The 24,537-nt window shown below is 43.9% G+C and overlaps 1 protein-coding gene across 1 annotated transcript; it reads right to left on the bottom strand.

Moving 5' to 3' along the window:
- Nucleotides 1–3,395: 3,395 nt before the first annotated feature.
- On the bottom strand, nucleotides 3,396–16,384 carry slc6a3 (solute carrier family 6 member 3; the record flags this gene model as incomplete). The annotated part of the gene is made up of 15 exons (XM_084471510.1): nucleotides 3,396–3,419; nucleotides 3,624–3,695; nucleotides 3,933–4,100; nucleotides 4,492–4,592; nucleotides 5,716–5,815; nucleotides 6,556–6,684; nucleotides 6,991–7,103; nucleotides 7,203–7,327; nucleotides 8,004–8,107; nucleotides 9,473–9,607; nucleotides 9,958–10,096; nucleotides 11,213–11,429; nucleotides 14,133–14,264; nucleotides 15,536–15,773; nucleotides 16,328–16,384. 15 exons carry the CDS (start codon nucleotides 16,382–16,384, stop codon nucleotides 3,396–3,398), a joined length of 1,854 nt encoding a protein of 617 aa, XP_084327636.1.
- Between the last annotated feature and the right edge of the window lie 8,153 nt (nucleotides 16,385–24,537).

Here is a 24,537-nt window from a genome sequence, read left to right as displayed (position 1 = left end):
TGTTGTAGCCTACTCAAGGCTATTTTACAGCAGAGGGTGCTGCACAACAAATATAAAATCAGAGACCACTGGAACTCACACACAGGCACACCCCAACACCCACACACACAGCCACTTTTCGGGGTGATTTAATGAGGTAAAACCCTTGTTACACCTGGAGTTCTTAAGTGAAGGCTATAAAATCATCTGCCAGAAAGGAAGGATATTCCGTGTTCAGCACAGATCTTCCCAGATGTGAAATCGGTGTAGACATATACATTCAGATAGTTTGAGCCAGCTCCATTAAACATTAACTCATCCTTTATTCAATAGTAAGTAATTTCTTCTTCTCATGCACTTTTTAATTGTGTCCAGAATGGAGTAGTTATCATCAGCAATATTGCAGTTCATAGGCCCAGGCTAATTTATGTCATTGCGGTTTAATTATATTTATTGTATTTTTTTTTTATGTTCACCATCTTATATGGGATCATTCTGATGAAGCATCTCAACCACAAGCCAATTTCCATGCAGAAAAACACATTTGTCATTCTGTTCTTTCAGTCTCTGTGTCCGTGCCAAGACATGAAACAACAGGTAATTGCCGTTGTTTATCGGATGCCATAATGGCGCCTTTTAAACTCCTGTCCTTGCATGGCCCAAATTGCTTTGTAATTGCGTGAGCCTGACAACGTTTGGAAAAGCCGCACACAGCAATTGGCTTTCATAAACATCCCTGAGTGTCAACAGAGGGATTATTGAGACTCACACACAATTTAATTTAGCACGGCTCCCCTCTGTATTGCATTGGTGCCAATGGACATCAATATCTCTTCACCTCAGCACTCTGCAAGTGTAATGAAAGAATACGCCAACTACCGGGATACTGGCTAATGTCGTTGTTATTGTTCACCAAGGGACTTGAATAATAATTGAACAACGAAGATGTTGACAGATAATGTAGCCCCTTTCATGCTTGTGTGTCGCTTCATGTTGTCAAACAGAATATATACTTAGCGTATTGTTTTGAACATATTGGTTCGTGCATCTCAACAGACTAGACTGATAGTAGAGGTATTCTTTGCTAATAGCCTTAAACATTTCTACTTTAATTTTGATGAACTGCTGTAGAGAGAGAGAGAGAGAGAGAGAGAGAGAGAGAGAGAGCAAAATAAATGGTAAAGTAAACATTGAACTTTTGATATTCCATGTAAAAGGAAATCAATATTGCAATATTTTTAGCAATAGTATAGCCTCAACTCCACACAAACTACAATAATAACTCATACAGTGCAAGTCTGTTATTACCTGATCTTTAATATACTGCACAATACAATACAGGTCTTTATACATTACAATTACTTACACAGATATACCTTTTTTTTGTTAATACTTCATAAGTCACATTACACACAGTTTGTTTTAAATGTAATAAAAAGCAGCTTTCGGAACAGTCTCAAACTTTTTGATTATAGGATTCTGTAAACAGTTAACACAAAGCTTTGTGCTTTTTTGGAAAAATCTTAAAGTCATGTTAGCCCCAGCAACATGTACATGTAGCACATGTATGTAGCAGTAAAAAATAAGTAAATATATAATGGAACCGTCTTTTGGGGATGGATTTCTGTAAATCAGGGAGATATTTTAACAACAAATGATAATAAATCCTTAAATATATGTTTTCATGTGTATATATATATATATGTATATATAATATTATATAATATATATATATAATATAATAATATAATATTATATATATATATATATACATATATATATATACATATATATATATATATATATATATATATATATATATATATATATATATATATATATATTTATTTATTTGTTGCATCTTCTACCACGTATATCCCCATATGAGAAAGCAATGCTTCTGAGCCCACATTAGTCTTTGGCAGAATGAACCAGTGATGTAATGATGAACACACACCCACACATACACACCCACACCCACACACACACACCCCCACACACACACACACACACACCCACACATACACACCCACACCCACACACACACCCCCACACACACACACACACACACACACACACACACACACACACACACACACACACACACACACACACACACTAAGGTATTTTAACATTAAAGTGTAATTGTGGAAAAGAGTTAGAGAACTCCTCGTTATGCATCTACTCATCTCCTGGATATGCTACCAGTCACCATATCAAACTCCACAACACATATTTCACTATGATTATGAGGATTATTATATATCCGGTTACGGGCCGATAGGTTGCTCAATATACATAATAGCAAGAGTGAAGATAACAGGAAACTACTTCCGGTTGAAAGGCAATCGATCATGTTTGATTGGCAATAAATCAATACTATGTCAGACATTTGTGTTAAAGAATATCTGTCAGGCATTAGGCATTAGGACTCAATGGATGGTTCATCATCTTGTCAATATTTGTTTTTTGATTGTTACTAACAAAACAATAAATGCCAGTTATATTGATGAAAGTCCCTCTAGAAATTGACAAGATGCTAACACCTTCTGGTGTCCAGGCAAACAAAACAAAACCAAAAAAAGTATGCAAAACATTTTCTGGGCCACAATGAAATGTTAATGTGCATGGAAAACTATTTCAGGTTTAACTTTTCAGCAACTACAAGATGTATTCTTACGTACGACATTTTGAACTTTGATAACCCTTGAGATTTAGTAAATAACATCATCACATCATCTGGTAACTACATTTTCCATGAATCATATGACGTACAATTCATATGATTGCTTTATGATTTTAGTAGGAATGAAATGCTTTCAAGTGAATTCTTCATGTAAACAATATGGCAGGGTGTTGACCGTATTACAGCACAATGAAGGAAACTAATTAAAGATTAATAACTGGCAGAGAAAATCTCAGATTCCATGTCCATAACTCAATGGTTTTCGGGACATGGGATGTCAAGCTCAATGCCGAATTACAATCGACTAAGTTCCTCCCACCACAGTCCACACCCTGGTGAAACGGGTCACAGCACAGCTTCACGTTTCCATTGATGAAAGTAAAGACTACCACAAGTTTTGAACAGCGTTTTGTCGGCACTTACAACATTGTTCAAGAAACGGCATCAACATTCCTGATGCCATCCATTTCCCTCCATCGATTCATCCGCTCATCAACCCATGAATTCATTCCTTAATCCATCCATCTGTCTGTCCACCAACCCCTTCCACCCCTCCATCCACCTTTGCACCTGTTAATCTATTCATCCGTCCATGCATTCACCCACCCACCTGTTCATCCACCCACCCATCCATCATTCCATCCATCAGTCCTATATCCACCTCTGTTTCCATCAGCCTCTCTCTCTCTCTCTCAATCTCTTCCTACGTGCGATTCCCCAAGTCAGCTCATCAGACGGCCAACCAATGTTGCAGCTGTGGAATAATAAATAACAAAACAGGACATATTATTGCAAGTTAGCAACATATCAACCTGACTAACCGGTAAAACGAACCGAAGAGGCCGATTCCCTCTAAAAACAACATGTGTCATGTTTCACGGCGATGGATTTGAATTATTGCAGTATTATCATAGATCGTACAAATCAAAGTCTAACTTGATGTTGGTAGTTCACGTACCGTGAACTGTCGCACTTCGCCGTTGTCTACCAGGTGGTGTTCTGTCTCAGGGGTGATGGCGTAAGCTATTCTCTATTCACACAAAGAAGCACATAAAAAAGATAATGATCAATAATGGAGCAATCAATAGTGATCTTAATGGAACCAAGTCACAAAGGATGCATTCATCTGTGTGTAGGATAAAGATGTTTTGCCACAAATAAAGTCCACCTTTAAGCTATATTTGGTACATGCCACTGTCTGCCTTTGTGCTGGAACAGTAAGTAACGATCAGTGGAATGTATTAACACCACTGGTTGACAAACTCACATCGCAGAACTTCCCAGGGAGTGAGCATAGCTTGTAGATGGCGTAGAGGGGAACCATGCTCATGGAAGAGATGGCCAGGCACCAGCCCACCATGTTAGCCCACGTGGGAAACGTGTATGAACCATAGCTTGGAGGGTTGAATGTAGCGAAGCTCACCACGACCATGAACTGTAAAAAAAAAAAAATGGTTATGGCTAAAAAGGGCAAGTTTCAATGCCCATTGTCAGTCTCTCTTGTGACAATTTTGTTCTAAGAGAGCCTGGAGGAAGACCAGGCCAATCAGGTGGCGCTTGAGCCGTGATTGGGCAGAATGGTTTGAAGGTTGGAACTGGAAGCTTGATGGACCAATGGCTGCTGGCAACATGAATCTGATGGTAACCAGAAGTAAGGGAGCTTGACAACGCATTGGGTCAGACTATACACTGTGAATAATATGGATGTAATGCCCACAACCCATTTGGTTTACACTCAACCATTATGAAAAAAAAAAAAAAAAACACTTAAAAATTCAGTTGATATAAGTTCAACAAAAGAGAAGTATTTGGTTGAGAGAGCTCACCAGTAGAAAGCAGGGGCTGACAAATTTCCAGCACAGCCGCCAGTACAACCCTGGTCTGTGGCCAATCATCTCCTCAATGTCATCACTGAAGCGGTCCACGCCTGAAACGGTTCAAACAGACAATCTGCACTCAGCGTCAACACCCACATATCAACAGCAGAACCAGCCCCCCCCACCCCACCTCATTCACTTCAACAATCAATGGACCTAATATGGCAACAAAACAACCCCTTCAACAAAATTGTGCATGCATTCTAAATGAGGAATAAAGTGTAACTGTGATCTAAACAGGTACAGGTTTTCACAGAGGAACTTTTATATAAAGTATTGACCCTCCCTGTCTCCAGCCTCCGAGGCCACATCTCTCAACATTTAACCAAAGATGCAAACCGACAACCAGATATTGAGTGGCACTGGATGGAGAGGGATTACATGGATTGTAAAGCTGTGGAGGACTACCACATAGAGCGGTGTCTCACTAAAGGCTCTTGTCAGTCATCGCAGGGTCTTGGAAAAGGCCAAGCCGGGAAACCCTGGGGCTAGATTTATGTGTCTTGCCAGGATCGGGACCTATTAGGAGAATAAGGGGCAGTGGACTGAGCCTGGCTGAGGGGTACGGTTTAGCCCCTACATAGAGCTCAGTGATACAAACTGAATAGAAAACAACTGGACCAACCTTAAAACTCAACTTTGAGATAACCTGTTATCAATGTCACGACTGAATGTGGTGGTTTTCCATCTTAAGGAAATAAAATTATAAATAGTGTTGTGTTTCTGCGTTTAGGGCAGAGTGCCGCAAGCATCAAATGAGTTGGTATGCTTTAACTACTAGTAGAAATATTAGCATTTTTAAGAACTTTCAATTCTAAAGGTTTCATGTTAGCATTATTTGCCAATTAAAAAACATGCCAAATTTGACCACATCAATGCAGAATGTGTGTGTGTGTGTTGTGATTCATCCAATCGTTGAACAATCTCGGACACCCCTAACCCAACATAGCTCAGACCCGACCCTGAAGAGGCCAAAAGCCGATATCGGAAAAATAAGAAAACAAAAACAAAAAAAAAAAATAATTAAAATAGATCTCTGGAATTGCTGGAGTGTGTACTGTGTGTGTCCAGCACCGCCTGGGATCCATATCGCCCAGACATCTCATCAGCTCCTCCTAATGGGCCATCGGCTTGGCTGGCCATGAAGCGGACACCTCCTCTAACTTGTCTCACCGTAGAACCAGGCGATGCCAATCGCCTCGATGAGCACTCCAAAGAGGATGGATGTTCCCGCCGCAAAGTGGTCCAAGAGTGTGAACACATACATGCCTCCCTGGGGACACGGCCGGCACAAACACAAGATCACATTTGTTAGGAAGGTGAAGAAGGCACACGGGAGGGATGGCAGGTGCCATTTTGTGCATTGCAGTAAGGGTTAGAGTGTCGCCTCGTACTGTTTGTACAAAGTTAGTGCCAAGTCGTCGGGTTTAAAGGAGCAGTAGGCAATGTTTCGGTCAAACAATAGTAAGTACTTAATTAAGTACAAATTGTGAAATTATTCAGCGGCTATCTGTAAATCCAATTTCCTGCAAAAATCAATCAATCTAATCTAATCTATCTAGGCGACATCATAGTAGGCTGCCAATATTTTTTCAATCCGGCATTTCAAAGAGTCGACCAACAGAATTTTCATCTCCCATAGACACATTTATTTTACAAAAAGCTATCATTATGTGAATTATAAAAAGCTACACGTCATTCAACACTCGGATGTCCAGCCTGCAACATAGATCATCTTCACCCTTCAAGTCTCACTCTATACTCAATAATGCAACGTCATACACATTACCTCGCCATCCATCGACCTGCAACACTGTTTCATCGCGGTTGTCCAAGAATAACAACGTATTAATCCGAGCTAATGCTTCTCAGGAAACAAAGAGGATATAAAGAATGGCGATGGGGGGGGGGGGGGGGGGGGGTTTAGGATGTACAGCTGAACAGCTGCTATCAACGTGCCATGAAACGGTGACGGATCGATCCTCAGACAGGACCGCAGGGGGCGACACTCACGTTGGTGACGCAGAACAGGGATATGAGGAAGGTGGAGACGACGATGAAGAGTGTGAAGAGCTCCCGGTGCTTGTGGAGGCACTTGAACTCATCGATCAGCCCGGTGATCACCGACTCCATGCCTCCCATCTGAGGACAGAGCGCATGAAAACCCAGACTGCAGCGAGCCCATCCACTACAGTGTACAATGTTGGGATTCGCACATGACTCGGATAAGGTTGTTTTGATCACGAGAAAGTCATACTGTCATACTGCTAGGCTGCATTGTACAATAGCTCTTCGATTTAAAACTATATTTTGAAGAAAGTATGAATTGCATTCTGACAAAGTTAGGACTTGAGATTGGGTGGTTGTGTTGTGTGTGTGTGTGGCTGCATGTGTGCATGTGTCTGCATGTGTGTGTGTGTGTGTGTGTGCGTGTGTGTGCACACTTACAGCACTGTCAATGCCCAAGGTCAGAAGCATGATGAAGAAGATGACCGCCCAAACGGATGACCCGGGCAAAGTCGCAATGGCCTCTGGGTAAATCACAAACACCAGCCCAGCACCTAAAATGTAGGAAAATACACATTAACTAAAATTAACGTGTATTTTTTATGTAAAGGTGTATTCAGCAAAAACATGGACCTATGGAAGATAATTCGTACCATCTCGAGCGACCTTGTCCAGAGGCACGTTGTGCTTGTGGGACATGTAGCCCAGGAAGGAGAACACCACGAAGCCGGAGAAGAAGCTGGTCAGGGAGTTGATGGAGCTGGTGATGATGGCATCTCTGGCGGACGACAATCAGGCACAATCAGTGAATGAAAATAAACGTCTTTTTTTTTCTAAATGCCAATTTCAATTGCAATTGCTGGAAGATCTATCTATCTATCTATCTGTTGGGCAGATCCAGTGCGGCATTTAGCTGCTATTTGAATGCTTTCTTGATGCCGCTGTGTTTATGATGTGCATGTGCATGTGCATGTAATGATGCGAGATCAATGGATAAGCCTGCTTCTCCTCCTCCTCCACCTCCTCCCTTTCCTCCAGCTCCTCCTTCTCCTTCAGCTCCTTCTCTTCCTATTTTCCTCTACTTCCTCCTTCCCCTTCACCTCCTCCTCCTTCACCCCCTCCTCCTCCTCCTTCTCTTTCACCCCCTCCTCCTCCTTCACCCCCTCCTCCTCCTCCTCCTCCACCTTCATTACCTCCTCCTCCTCCTCCTACACCTTCATCACCTCCTCCTCCTTCACCCCCTCCTCCACCTTCACCCCCTCCTCCTCCTCCTCCCCCTCTTCCTCCTTCACCCCTTCCTCCTCCTCCTCCTCCTTCACCTTCACCCCCTCCTCCTCCTCCTCCTTCACCTTCACCCCCTCCTCCTCCTTCACCCCCTCCTCCTCCTCCTCCTCCTCCTTCACACCCTCCTCCTCCTCCTCCTCCTCCTTCACCCTCTCTCCTAGTCCTCTCACCTGTAGCAGTTGTTGCTGAACTTGTTGTAGCTGGAGAAGGCGATGAGAACGCCGAACCCGACGCCCAGAGAGAAGCAGATCTGCGTCGCCGCCTCGATCCAGACCTGGTGTTTCGGGGGTGGAGGTGGGTGGTGGTGATTGTAGTGAAAGTGATGGTGGTGATGGTGGTGGAGGAGGTCAAGGTGGTGCATGTGTTTGGCGTGATCGGTGGTTGTGGGATGGTGGTGTTGATGAGGGTGAAGATGGTGGTTGGAGGTGGCGGTGGTGGCGGTGGTGATGGTGGTGGTCAGCGATGGTGTGGATGGTGGTGTTGGAGGTGGTGGATGGGGCAGTTGTGGTGGTGGTGGTGGTGGTGATGGTCATGGTCATGGTGGTGGTGGTGGTAGTGGTGGGTGGTGGGTGGTGGGGGGTGGTGATGGTGATGGTATTAGTGGTGGTGGTGGTTGTGGTGGGTGGTGGTGGTCATGGTGGTGGGTGGTGGTGGGTGGTGGTGGTGGTTGTGGTGGGTGGTGGTGGTGGTGATGGTGGTGGTGGTGGTGGTCATGGTGGTGGTGGTGATGGTCATGGTGGTGGTGGTGGTCATGGTGGTGGTGGTGGGTGGTGGGTGGTGGTCATGGTGGTAGTGGTGAATGGTGGTGGTGATGGTGGTGGTGGTGGTTGTGGTGGGTGGTGGTGGTCGTGGTAGTGGTGGGTGGTGGTGGTGATGGTGGTGGTGGTGGTGGTGGTGGTAGTAGTGGTGGGTGGTGGTGATGGTGGTGGAGGTGGTGGTGGTGGTGGACAAGAGGGGTAGGGACAAGCCCGGTCGTGTGAGGCGGCGGTACAAAGGGCCGGTGAGGGGCCGTTATTAGGGATAATTGCGGGAAACTCATTCAACAGAAGTAGATGAAAGACACGTGTGAATACGGGGGGTAATTTTGCAAATTGCTGCCCAATGTATGTGTCTAATCTAATTTTCAAATTGCTACCGTGTACCGCTCTCCCCTTATTCTTCTTTGGTTCACTCTCTCTCTCTCTCTATCGCTCTCGTTCTCTTTCGTTAATCCTGTGTGCTTACTCACTAAGCTGTCGTTTAGTTCCACTCCTCTTCAGACAGTGAGTTGACACTAGTCAATCTAAACCCTGTACCACTTAATGCCCGCTGCTCTGCAGCCCTGTCCTCCCCTATTCTCCTCTCCTCTCTGCCTCTTCATTACGTGTGGTTACTCATTGGGAAGATGCTGCCACACATGGGATTGCAAAAAAATAATCACCAAAACACAGAAATAATCAAAAACACATTGTTTTTCACCTTAAAACATAATGGTGCACTGGTCATCATCATCCAAAACACTGTCAAGTATATTTACCATGAATACAAAAAGAAGTATTATGGTGACATGATACGAGGTATCCTGGACATGATCCCCCCGTCCCCCCTCCCCCCCCCCTCCCCCGCCCCCCAACAACATGCCCTCCGACGCGAGGCTTGCCTGGGCATCGCAGAGCCGCAGGAAGTCCACGGAGAGGTAGGCCCTAATGCCGTCCATGGCCCCCGGCAGTGTGACCCCGCGGATCAGCAGGACGGTGAGCACCACGTAGGGCATGGTGGCCGTGATCCACACCACCTGCACACGCACGCACGCACACGCACGCACGCACGCACGCACGCACGCACCACACAGTGGCATGCACACACACAAGCACACGAGCAAGCATACACACATTCACACACGCATGCACACACATATACAGACATAGATATAAATACAAACACACACACACACACACACACACACACAAAAAGATGGATACACACAAACAAAAGCAAACACACGCACACACACACACACACAAATACACAAGCAGGCACAAATGGACACACAAATACAGACACACAAACACACTATGATTAATGACCTGCATATTCAAAGGCTTTCAGGGTCGATCAGCCATTGTAAGAGCACGACGTCTGTACCTTGCCAGAGGTCTTGACCCCCTTCCAGAGGCTGAAGTAGAGCAGTACGATCACCACCGCCAGGCAGGAAGTCAGCTGCCAGCGCGGCTTTCCCAGGTCGTCGATTCCTCCGCTGTCCTGAATGTGGAGAACTCCACGTCTGGCAAATTCAAACAGAAGACACAGGCCGACGCAGTGGGAGAGGCTCAGGTGACCCGGATCAAACTAGAAACACTTTGGACGAGTATGTTGCAACTGCATCCGATCTCTGATCCCCATCTACCGTGACGTTCCACTGAATAGCGTTGACGACATGCCAGGTTGTTGCTTTTGTTGGGCCAGTGGAATCATTAAGAATACACTAAACATGCAAAAACAAATCCCTAAATGGCTGTATAGACACACCAGTAGTATGATTGCGACACGCAGAAAATGGTGACTGACGTTCTCTGAAAATGAGACATGAGTATTCATGGCAGCAGGCAAGGGGGATTTATATTTCTATCACAAGAATAGTAATTGAACAAACAATGAGGGGAGAAGCGACACATAGGCCAACATATTGATCATTTCATAAAAGTTGATAGTTTATACTTTAGCTTCTGCTTCGCTAAAATCTGCCAACTCATTTGTCTTTTTCTTTCTTGTATATTTTCAGTTTGAAAAGGAAAGAAACGATAAAGTGGCAGAGGAGCTATCGGCACCGCCCCACTCGGCTGGTGAAATTGCCCCCAGGTGTGATGTATGGAAATAGAGCCGTGTGGATTTGCATGGCAGGACCGAATGGCTTGGATGTCACAACAGAACCACCCCTCGCGTCTCCAGTGAAAGGACGACACCTGGTCGGACCCACCGGGAGGGACGGCCGTGGACGCAGCGGGGAGAGGGGACTTTAGAATAGCACCGGGAAAAAAAAAAGAAAAAGTCTGCCGGAATAGCGTTTCATGATGCCACTTGAAATTGAAAGTGATGTGATCGTGCAAAACGCTTAGGTCCGTTTGAATGTAATTATTTTTGCGCGATGCTTTCAGACTGCACATTAGTTTGTTTGAAACTTTTTGTTTATTATTAAACCAATTGTGACCAGCACAATCGTTTTTTATGCTACCATATGATACTGTATTGCATTCAATAGGTTTAACACCCTCGCAAACATAAAAGCTCATTTTAGACTTTCCTACCATATTAAAAACGATCACAACTGCTACCTGACTTTGAAGCACTACCATAATAGACGGCAGACCGGGACATGAGCCTTGTGTGACCGTGGACTCACTCAAAGTACTCCTGTGCGGGCGTGGCCTTGTGCGAGTCGTTGATGGAGCTGTTGTGCGCCCAGTCGGAGCAGTTGGGGCTGTTCCAGGTGTTGTTGCAGTGGACCCAGGGCAGCTCGCTAGTGAAGGAGGAGAAGAGGTAGAACAGGGCCCAGGAGATGATCACGTTGTAGTAGAAGCCCACGTACAGCGAGATGAGGATCACCGTGTAGCCCACGCCTGCAGAGAGCAACAAAAGACACGTTGGTTTGTTTGAAGGTCCTTGCCATGGTTATATTTCATGCTTTTTTTTTTTTTAGCTCAATCACTTTCAAGGCAACTTCTTAGTGGTGGTCTTGGTGCACGGTTTAAAGCCTCTAGATTGAATGTCGACATTTCCTCCATGGGAAAAGGTGAGGGAGTCAAAATGATACGTTGGGGTGGGTGTGTGTCGACTTGGCAGTGCAGCTGAAAAATACATCACGCCAGGTTTGTTATATATTACAAATATAATCTGTTAAGTATGCAAATTTTAACAAATTAAGTCGTTTTTTAATAAAAGATCGCTATCCCCAATGGCAATGTTAACCGTGATACGCATGCTAATCTCGCATTAATCTAGCATCAACATCACTAATCGTGATGTTCATTTCAGATGTGCTGTTCATAAAAACCTGTAGGCCTAGTTTGCTTTTCACTGCCAAATTGTGACTGGATTGCTTAATTTGATTACTTCACAATCAGCAGAGTAGGTCACGGCTTCAAATAATCTCGTTGGTTAATATAGATATGGGCATATCGACGTAGACATCTACGGTCCAAAGACCAAGCCTCGTGTGTTAGGGCTCGGTTCTTGGAGCCGCAACACATATTTGCATTAGGGGTAGACAGCTGCAAACACAATCGTGTGGGTGTGTGTGTGTTGTGAAACGCCCTGCACAGAATAATGGCTACAGGTGACAGCCAGACGGTCTTCACCATGAAACCACGAAACCACGAGACGCCATCGAGTGTCCCTCCGAGGACGCCGTACATCACCCGTATATATCAAACAGCGGTTGTTAACAACGAGAGAGAGAACTCACACGCACTGTCTCTACAACACTACTGTATCCCTGTAACCTATCAAAAAAAAACAGCTATCACTGCTATCCTAACACCTCTATCTCCTCTTATAGACCTTGAAAAGACTTGAAAGTGCGAACGCATCCACTCGGTGACTTATCGGTATCAAACACAAAAGCTGATTGCGCTAATAGAGCGGAAAGCCCTGGAGGCTCTCGGCGTCCCACCCACTTATCGCTGAGCTCGGCCGGCAACATGTTGTCAAAGGCTTTCAACGACCGCCAGCCGGTCCAAACGGTGATAAGAGTGCGGAAGCCGTTTTTTTTTTTCCCTTTCTTTTAAAGGTTGTCTCTCTCTAATTTTTCGAGCGTTCAGATTATCTGCCCTTTTCGTTTCACCGCAAAGGTCAAATTCCTAGTGAGGCACCGACGGGTAAGCCTTTTGGCTGGAGAGCTTGACCAGAAGGGCAGGTGTCTATAGTGCATGTATGTGTTTGTTATATAAATGTGTGTGTGAGGATGGTGGGGGGGTCCTTCTCCCCGGTCCCTATGGAGTCTGACTCCACACGTGTCCCTCATCATCGCCATCGATCCTGCGCGGAAATGGCATTGTTGATCAGCATAATTACTGTTGATACTAGTGTGTGTGTGTGTGTGTGTGTGTGTGTGTGTTAGTGTGTGTGTGTGTGTGTGTGTGTATGTGGTTTCACATGTGTGTGCGTGTGCATAGGAGTAATTACTGTTATCCCCCTGCAGAGCGACAAAGCGACAGAAGGAAGTGTGTGATTAGAATGTCAACGTACTCAGTGGGTTTCTGACAGACAACACATGTTCACATGCACGCACCCGCACCCACACACACACACACACACACACACAGCCCCGCACACCCGTGCACACACAAAACACATCCATATAAACACACATTCTGCACCAAAACTCTGGAACTCACTCCCCCCTCACATTCGTGCGATTGACTCCATCTCACAGTTCAAAACTACTCTCAAAACTCACCTATTCAAGTCAGTCTATAAACTTTAACCCCCCCACCCCCCCATTAGCTCTTTCTTCTTAAACTCTTTCTTACTTCTATTTTATTTTATTGTAAGGTGACCTTGGGTGTTTTGAAAGGCTCCATAAGTCCAATGTATTATTATTATTATTATTATTGTCCACCAGACATGGTGAAGACAGACAGGTGCTACTGTCCACCAGGACAAGGTGAAGACAGACAGGTGCTGGTGTTTTTGTTATGGTACAGCTTTTTACTCCATATGAAATCTATATATATATATATTTATTATGACTTGGCTTGTTTCGAGATAAACCTGAAAGAACATCATATTTTCAATTCTGGTGACAAGAGTGAAAGCAATAAACTAAAGCAACGACATGTCTTCACTCCAGCCAACTGATTTGCCGGACAAGTCAGGTCTGTGTGTCTCTGTGTCCTAATTCCTAAGTGAGATGTCCTTCGCTTGACAGAAGAAGAAGTACAGACCAAGAGTCCTAAAAGCACAATTTATCACTCACCTTCCACCTGAGTGCACAAAAGGCCGGACGTGCACGTGTGTGTGTGTGTGTGTGTGTGTGTGTGTGTGTGTGTGTGTGTGTGTGTGTGTGTGGCGAGGTGGTAAACAACTCCTGTCATTGTCAGGCGACAGAGAAATCCACAGAAACATGGAAAGACGGTTGGATAGTTAAGGAGGCAGGTAGACACTAAAGTGTGTCTGCTTTTGTTTGTGTGTGTGTGTATGTGCGTGTGTATCCATGCGTGAGAAGGGTATGCGTGTGTGTGCGTGTGTGTGTGTGTGTGTGTGTGTGTGCGTTTTTTGAAACGGAATGGATGGCTTGTCTTTCAGTGATGGTCGCCACTTACCTTTGAATATGGGGCAGATCTTCCAGACTCCCGCGGCCCCCTCTCTGTTGTACTGGCCCAGGGCCAGCTCCATGTAGAACAGAGGCATCCCTGCGATCACCATGAAGAACATGTAGGGCACCAGGAACGCACCTGCACACCGCACACACAGGGGGACAAAGGGGGGGGGGGGGGGGGTATATTTACCAGGGCCACACCCTTTCAAAACGTGCCGGTTTGGAACGGGATTGTGTGTGTGTGTGTGTGTGTGTGTATACAAAGTGGACGAATGGAGAATGCGAATCCCGGAATAGAATCAATGTACTGTCAAATTTTTCTGGATTTTTCCCGGTCTGTGATGATGTATATCGGCCTTCTCTCTTAGAACAGAGAAGAGCGAATGCCCCCAATTAATCAAAGACGATCTTGAGATCCGTTTGGTTAAAACAATGGAACATAATATTAACCTCTTTACCGACCAAAAGCAATGCATTTCAATGTCTTTATTTCCTTACGAATGTCACTTTTCTTATCATTTCCCCTCGAGTAACACACACACACACACACACACACACACACACACTTATAAACGGACAAAGCCACCACCCACTTGTCACTCATCTCAACTCAGCTTTTTTTTTTACGTTTGACGCGACAAACGACGACAATGGTTGTGTGTCGGCGGAACATCACACGTCCTGTGCACGCGCCTTGTGAGTGAATCGGCGGTGACGGCAGAGAGCGACGCTGCGCCGTGCCGCCCATCGAAGAGGCTCTGCTACCAGCAGGGCTTCTGTCCGTCTTTTTGCTGCGGGCAATTATGACCACTTTTAAACCTAATAGGGGCTCTATGTTAAACAGCTGTAATTATCCTCCTGCGATTGTTGGACCTAATCTATGCTGTAGCCGCAGCTGCGTCGGGCTTTTCCCTATTTTGATCTCTCTGAAGGGGCCCCGGACCTCAAACGCAGCGTTTGACAGTAAAGACATCACTTGCGGATGCAGGGGCAGGGGGGGGGGCATTTTACACACACACACACACACACGTATATGCAGTTTTGAACACACACACACACAAACACACACACACACACACACAGACAAATGCATGCAGTCTCACACATTGCTTATTTATGATAATAATTTTCTTCAAGAAGAGCCTTTTCCCACATCATTATCTATCCATTACTCTTCATGTAGGACGCAATCTGTTTTCAATTTTTATTCCTCCAAAAGACAATAAACGTTGGCGTTGAATCGTCATGACGACCTGCCACCATCCTCGCATCCATCTTTCTTGGAAGACTTATGTGTCTCTTATGTGGGCGATAGAGAAGGGGACATTGAAGCAACCGTGACAACCTTTTGTCTTTTTCTCTTTATTCCCTCCCTCCCTCCCTCCCCTCCCTATCCGTCTCCCTTACCGCCGCCGTTCTTGTAGCACAGGTAGGGAAACCGCCACACGTTGGCCAGGTCCACTGCGAAGCCAATGACGGACAGCAGGAAGTCGATCTTCTTGCCCCAGGTCTCCCTCTCCGCAGGCCCCCCGCTGGGGTCCGTCTGGGGCGGGACCGCCGCCGCCGGCCCCACCCCGGCCGCCACCACCAGGGTGCTGGCCGTGAACTGGACCCCGTTCTGCTCCTTCACCAGGATCAGCTCCACCTGCACGGGGACATGGAGGGCAACGCCCGCCGGCTTCAACACAAGCAAAACAAAACTGATTGGGTCTTTTGTTTGTTGCCTATTTCCTCTGTGAAGCGCTTTGAGTGTGAAAAAAGCGCTGTACAAATCCAATTTATTATTATTATTTTGTTTTGTGAAGTACATTAGAAGAAGTAGGAATGTTGGAGACTTCCTAGTAACCCCGTCTATAAAATAAAAAGTTAAAGTTACAAGTTCAGACGACAGTTAACCAACATAGTTTTGGATCATCATCGTATGTTTCTATTCTAATACATGCCGCGTCGCTGGATGACTTGATGACGGCTGTGTGTGATCTTTATAACATAACATGTAGTTTGCCACCTGTTAAGTAGTGTTGAAGTCAGGGTGTGTCGTGAAGAAATCAACTGTGCTGCAACGATCTGCTTTAACAATTGAACATATGTTCAACATCCTGGTTATAACGCCCGTGTTTTCTATACTGTGATACTTGTGCTGGTATAGTGACCTTACAGGTCAGGCACACACAGACCCACACCCCGCCTGTCTCTGACCTCTTTGGGGCCCATGGTGTTGGAGGCAGATTTCTCTGGGGCCACTCCGGAAGACATCAGGCCGACAGGAGCTCTACCTCTGTGCACGGAGAGAAAGAGAGCGAGATAGAGAGCGAGAGCGAAAGAGAGAGAGGGACAGAGAGAGAGACAAAGACAGGGACAGAGAGGGACAGAGAGTGACAGAGACACAGAGAGAGAGAGAGAGAGAGAGATAGAGATAGAGATAGATAGAGATAGAGATAGAGATAGAGAGAGAAAGAGAGAGAGAGAGAGAGAGAGAGAGAGAGAGGGGGGGGGGTTGAAACAGGGACAAAGATGGGGATATTACAGAGATAGGAGAGAGGCAGAAAAAAAAATAATGGAAAGGTAGAGTGAAAGAAAGAAGAATAATAAATATAAAGAAAAGAGAGACAGAGAGACAAAGAGATAATTGGGGCATCAGGACAAAACCAAAACAGGGATGGCGTATCAAGCTCAAAACGCACTTGTTGATCGCCATTTTGATTGCTGTCTGCTTGTCGTTTCCACTGGAATACTTTTGATTTTGCCATCTTTTACATGAAATACATTTTGAAGGTATTGAAATATCAACATGCCCTCTACACAACAGCCTGTGTGTTCTGGACATTGTGTTCCAAGATGTTTGGACCATTCAACTGAAGTGAACAGTGTCAGGTCAATGGCGTCGGGACACCATTATCCGTCAGCAACTGATTTTAAATCATCAAACTAATTCTAACAAATAAAAACAGGCACAAACTGGGCCCCACAGCAATGGCGAAACAGTTTAAATCCCTCTTTTTATTTTGCATTGACTTCATCTACCACTATTTAACACCAGAATTAGCCACGGTTAAAAAAATCATAAATATCAAAATTATAATATATATACTTCAGAAAACAATAGTGTGGAAGATAAACTCACCTTTTCGATGAAAGAATAATAAATAAAAGCAAAGTCAATGGTTATTATCTTTTTTCCTGCGACCGACAGTGACACTTTAATTCCAGTTGTGGTGAAGCTCCTCCATGCGTTGTGAAGTGACGTTGACCATATCTGGAGACCCTCGCCTGGTCGAATCCACAGTGAAGCAAATGGGAGAGACAGACAGAGAGAGAGAGAGAGAGAGAGAGAGAGAGAGAGAGAGACAGAGACAGAGAGAGAGAGAGAGAGAGAGAGAGAGATAGAGAGAGAGAGATAGCGTGTAGGGGAGAGAGAGAGAGAGAGAGAGAGAGAGAGAGAGAGAGAGAGAGAGAGAGATAGCGTGTAGGGGAGAGAGAGAGAGAGAGAGAGAGAGAGAGAGAGAGAGAGATAGCGTGTAGGGGAGAGAGAGAGAGAGAGAGAGAGACAGAGAGAGAGAGAGAGAGAGAGATAGCGTGTAGGGGAGAGAGAGAGAGAGAGAGAGAGAGAGAGAGAGAGAGAGAGAGAGCGTATAGGGGAGAGAGAGAGAGAGAGAGAGAGAGAGAGAGAGAGAGAGAGAGAGATGTGTAGATGGACAGTGATTTAGATAAAAATGGGGAAAGAGATATAATATATGACGATAGAAAGATAGATAGATTAAAACATTAGATAGACAGACAGACAGACAGAGAGACAGACAGACAGATAGATAGAGAGGAGAGTGAGAGCTCAGCAGACCACCTTGTGTGGTGGTCCCACTCTAGAGATCTGCCCGTCTGTGGGACCACCCTTAAAATATGACACACACTCACACTGTGTTACCTCCACCCATCCGCACGCAAGCACACACACACACACACAGTAAAGCTCCCACACATGTATGCACAGTCAATCAGTTACTCGTCCACACACACACACACACACACACACACACACACACACACACACACACACACACACACACACACACACACACACACACACACACACACACACAACTGCAATATTTTTCTCTACATCTCTCTCTAGCTCTTACTCAGTGACATTCTCTTATTCGTATTTAAAATTATGTCACCTATCCAAGCAGAATAGCGCGCGCACACACACACACACACACACACACACACACACACACACACACACACACACACACACACACACACACACACACACACACACACACACACACACACACAGGGGTATTAGTAAAATTACATTATAGGTCATTTCCAGGTTAACAGTGAACAGTTCTGCCCACTGGGCCTCTGTTAACACCGTTAACACTGCCACAAGTTTACAGTGCTTTTCTTCTATAATCAAGAAACACACTGAGCTTCACTGCAACAAAGTTAGAAATACGATAGATGGGGGCCCAAGCAACAGCCTGTACCGTACATTATCCCCAGCTAGTGTTGAGAGTGTCCAGCCTACAGTTGCCTACAAACAATAAAACCAATCCTGCACAAACACACCCACTCATGCACGCACACACACACACACATACATTCACACGCACAAGCACGCACACACACACACACACACTCCCTCTTGTCCACGTCCCTCCCATCAAAAAAGCACATTACCTCTCATTTTCCAACAGGCCTTTATGGAATCATTGGTAACTCGGGGGCCCTCTGCGGTGTGACACCTGACCAAAACAAATTGACACTGGGGCCTCAAATAACACAATCAGCCCTCCTGCCACGGAGGGGATTTATAACGGACAGACATGGCCGCAGCCACCCGCGCATGGTTAACAAACCAATCATAATGATCAATCAGGCCATCATCTCCTCGTCCCCTCATTACTCATTACACACACACACACACACACACACACAGGGGTGTGCATGCATGCAAACACAGACACCTACACATGCACACGCAGACACGCGCAGGTGCGTGCATGCATGCAAAACACAGAGACACACGTGTGTGTGACACAGAGTCACACACACATGCACATGCACAAACAAACACAAATACATGGACACAGACATGCACACACACACACACACACACACAAATGTGCACACACACATAGGGCATTTTGAAGGTGATGTATCAGAAATCGTTGCAGCGATAGACAGTTTTGACGGCGCTGTAATGAAGTGTCTTGTTTTCATAAATGCAACAGCTGTGACCAGGTCGGGGGGGGACCAGAATCTCTTCTTCACAGGTATGATTCCATACTTTCTATAATGTTTGACTTGCTCAGTTTGGATGATTAGACTAAGTATGACAAACTTATTCATTGTATAGAACAAAGTCTCAAATCCATGGCATCCAGTCCTCTGGAAAATCTTACATTGTTCTTCTTACATTGTTCTTCATATATATAAATATATATATATATATATATATATACACACACATATATATAATAATTATTATTATTATTATAAGACGTTACCACTAGCATCTTTGAAATCGGACGTAAAAATAAATCATTCTGACCCCACCTTGTGGTCGTTCAGGAAGAGACAGATTTTCCATCTTATTGTATTATGGTAAATTCAACAGTCCTGTAAGTATAAAAAAGTAGTATAAAAAAAGTTTGCTTTGAAGTTTCTGTCATTGTCAAGCAAACATATCAGTAGATAGTGAACAGGTTGAGTGGGTGTATTACATTTAGTTATGGAGAGCATTTACTCAGACTTTAAAAAGACAACCAATCTATTATATCTCACACTATTACTTAAAAGATAGTCAGATCTGAAGAGAAAATTACTTCATTCATTGATTGAAATGTCATGTTTTTTAAAAAAAAAACATGTGCATTTAGATAGAAATGTGTATATGGCTGTAATTATAAATATATCCACTAGAGGGCATTTGCCACAAAATTGGCTAAATCATTAATCATTTAAAAGGAAAGAACGTGCAATCGCATGGCAGGGATATAGCAAGTGACAGGGGCTGAGAATTGTCCTAAATAACACGTTAGACTGAAAGAACAATGACAAGCTTGAGTTCGATGAAGCTGCAGTTATGAGTTTAGCTAACTAATCTAACAACAACTTTAAGTAGAACCAAACGCCCTGACCCATTATTCCGGCCCCCTGTGAGCAACCCCTCATTTCAGCTTTAATAAGCAGATGGCGGCTGTCTCCTAATGAACGCAACCCCAGCAGGTGACCGGTTAACCAGATCAGCCAATTAGAGGCTGTGTATGCTATAGCATGTTTGACCTATAGAGGGAGACATCGAAAACAAAACAATCACCAATGGGTGATGGTGCTGTTCTTCAACATATTCAAGAAAAAAATACCTAGATAAGGTAGTGTGTACTTTATTGTTGCAATTGGTGGGGGAAGCTGTGGTGAGGTAAGGTAAACATTTTTGCTGATATTAGCTTTGGAGACATGAGGTTATCGAACATCCAAATTATACAGCCAATTAAAGACACATTTTTGCCTTTACCATAACTGCCATCTCAAGAAAATAGGTGATATTTCTCCATCTGCAATATCAAGTAAGAGTCAATACTTTCTGATACAAGAGAACACCACACAATTATTTCAGTTTTTTTAATCCAAGAGTCACATAAACAAGTTATATCATAGCAGTCCTGTACAGACAAATTCAAAGTAGCTTGCAGTAATGACTCAAAAACTAATGAAATCAAAAATAAATAAAAGATAATCCTCAAGGGAGAGAAGAGTGGCCTCTATAAAAAGACAGGAGAGAGGGAAGAAGATTAGCGAAACACAGGATGTACACAGAGCCATCAGAAGGCCTTGAACGTTGCTCTGGCTACAGAGACGCCGTGGCCTTCGTCTTAGGCTCATTGCCGGACTCACTGTCGTCAGCTGGAAGCTTCAAGTTAGATAGCACTTGCGGGTTCAATCTTAGCACTTTAAAAAAAACAACAATTTTTTTTTTTTTGTCTTGTTTTGCGAGATACCGTAGAAAATAAAGTCGGAATGTGAGTGGGAAAATAGGGGAGAAGGGACTCTTCCCCATGAACCCTGTTTGGAATTTTGTTGTATAATTTACAAGACCAGACCAGTAAGTATGCAAAGGCAATGTTTCAGCTCATGTTTAAAATCAAAAGCTCAATCCTGAAAACAAAAAAAAACAACACCATAAATATGACTCATATCGGTCATACGTCAACAATTTTGGATTGGAATCTATCAAAATCCTTCAGTTTGGACCAGAATTCACCTCCCAAAAAAATAAAATAAAAACCATCTCTGCCCATTCCGTCCACTTTCGAGTTCACAGACATCCACAGAACGACGGCGGACATGTGAAACGGGAATAGGGTCGCACATTAGCAGGAAATGTACAAGCTACTGTGAAAAACGCACACACATACACACACACACACACACACACTCACGCACGCACGAATAGTAAACTTGTACAATAAACCTCATAATATGTCGGCTTGGACAGTCCATTCATATAGAACACACACAAGCTATTAAAGAGTAATGTGGCTGGCCTCGAAAGTCCCGTATATATCCAGTATAATGTGCATGTCTTTTGAGTTATTTATCTTTTTGTACAACCATTCCATGCGGGTACATGTTGCACCAGCATTCTATGGTGCGATCCGCCATTGAGTCTCTCAGAGCTGCTCACCGTGGCCTCCGGTCATGTCCCTCTACTCTACAGACGATCCCAGACGGCGTGAGCTCTGCATTCCTGAGACAACCCCCGTTCGATTCAAAGAGAACATCAATGTGGATTCACGTGAATATAGAATACACTAGCAGACTTAAAAACAGGGGCCGATTGATTAAAGGGACCGGAGAGGCTGTGTGGTCTCTAATGACTTCTGTGATCCAATGAATGGAATAAATACTAAAAGTGAGAATACCAGTACCAATCGGTACATGGTGAAATAAGGAGGTCACCTCGCATCCAGCCTGGTCTCCCTTGATTTGAAATCGAGAAGAAAGAAAGAAAGAAAAAGTGAAACCGAATATACAATTCTAAAGTGCCCGCTCAAATGTGCATAATTTGAGCAATAAAAACAACAAAAAAAAAAAAAACGTGACGCAATTGAGGCAATCATAATTGCAAACGTGAATAAATGTGTCGGCACTGCATTCACATGTTTTCTACCGTTGTGAAGTGTGGTGTGTTTGAGTGGGTGTGTAAACATGTTTCTCAGATCTGTCATATGTGGTGGAAGGACTCAACCAAAACATAACCACCACCTCAAGGTCTGGCACACACACACACATAGACACACACACACACACACCACCGACCACACGTTTACAATCTGCACCCTTCAAACAGGTGAGTAGGAGGGTGGGCGTCTGTGGGGGTTTCCAACAGTTGAAAATAGATTTCTATAATTCACTCTTCAAAGTGTCGATTTCCAAAAGGAGAAAATACTCTACTGTACGTCAGTGCTTTTCTTCGAGCAGCATCTGAGTGTGACAAGATTGTCTATACATTCGCGTCACTCGTTTAAAAAGTGGAAAAACTAAAAACCAAAAACAAAGTTGTTGTACATAGATCCAAGGCTATTTGTTTCTGTAGGAAATCTGCATTTTCATACATCTCTATAGCAGTCGACTCAGCGGTAGTAATAGAAGTAGAATACGTCCCCCACACTATGTCAAGGGGAGTACATCACAGAAACAATAGCATCATACAAGGAACAACTGAAGAAAGTTGATCCACTCTGCAAAAGGAGATCATAGATTATTTTTTCTGAGAAATAAAAATAAAATAAAAAAAGTACTTCAGGTACGTACATCATGATTCACAAAATGCCCTGCATTCGGAATAGTCAAAATACGTATTGCAACAGTGAACAGAAATACTAACAACACACCCTGAAAAAGGCTTAAAGAGATGAAAAGATATTGCCTGGCTGAAAGTCATGTTGGAGTGTATGGATGGTTCAACGCAACGTCGCCCGCTAAAAAAAAATGCCACGAGCGTAACCATCGCATGTCCGGGAAGGCATTCATAGACGAGTGAATCAAGCAATGAATGCATAGATCTCTATGGAATAGTATGAGTGTCATCTTAATCTAGTGTAGATGGGGGTTTAATCACATGGAATGGCGCCCACTTCCCTTTACTGTAGCTCTGCGATGTCACCCACTGTGCATTTTCAAGTGTTTTTAGACTTTTTTTTTTTTGGTTTGTAACTCTAGGGAATATACAATTAAAAAAAACAGGAATAAAATTGACTTTCATTGTCAGCATATGATTGCAACATGCACGTTGGTCTCGTAAAAAGACAGTATTGGAACTGCACTGGCTTTGATGAATATCAAACATTCAAATCAATAAAACAGAAATGTCACATTGTATGGTTTTGGGATGCTGATGTCATTATGTAATTTTCCAAACAAAAAATGCAAATCAGGTTTATGGTAATTCAGATGATGAATCAGATTACCGGTACAAATAGAATGATATTAGTCTGAGTGGCTTCAGACATATTGGATATAAAATACAATGGTCAAGTTTGGAAACAAGAAAAGGTTTACGGCTCAAAATAACATTTTCAATGACGTCATATGCTGCAAATCAGCATATGTAAAAGCAGAACAAAGTTAATTCACATATTGAGGGAGAGATGTTTTGAATCATTTCAATTAGGACATGCTAATCTTTGATATCAGCGGAAATGAATAGCCTATTGGTTAAGATGCCCCTGGTTCTACGTAAATACTTTTGTAGCCACGAATATAAGAGCAAAGAATTTTCCAAGGCAAAACATTTAAAAGACCTGCTGATAACCGTTTTGGCTGTAAAGACATTCAAATATGTTTGGAGAAATTGCAGTTGACAGCAGTGGAAAAATGAATGGCTGAATATTATGAGCAGGGCATGCAAAAGTTAGCATAATGCGAAACAAGTAAACGACAAAGCCCTGACGACGCACCAATAAAAGAGCAAGGTGGGAATAATTTAGGGCAGTATTAATTTGATGCATAATAATCCACTTTTTGGTCCTTATTCTGAAACAATTAGAAAAAGACAACCGCTAATGACCGGGTTGCAGAGGCAGTGGGGGCATGCAAATGAGAAGAAGTGAATGTCCGGCAATGATGACATCATTCGAGCAAGGATTTGCTTTTCATCACTGGACCCTGAGCTAAAAAAAAAACATTGAATATTACAGGTCGGTCCTGAACCATCTACTTTATGCTTTGGCACCTCAAGTTTGGCCGGGAGAAGCTGATTGGCCACGCCGAACGTTTGTCACTGGTGCCCCACCCCCGAAAACAATACATATATTAAAAAAAAATCAAATCAAAAATGCGTTTCCAGCAGTCAGGCGCCGCTCAGAGTCACCTGAGACCATGCAGTTCAGTTAACACCG

Source organism: Micromesistius poutassou, assembly GCF_964030765.1.
Source record: "Micromesistius poutassou genome assembly, chromosome: 8".
Classification (NCBI taxonomy): Eukaryota; Metazoa; Chordata; class Actinopteri; order Gadiformes; family Gadidae; genus Micromesistius; species Micromesistius poutassou.
The sequence above is the reverse complement of the archived record's forward strand: the minus strand, read 5'-3'. Positions and strand labels throughout refer to the sequence as shown.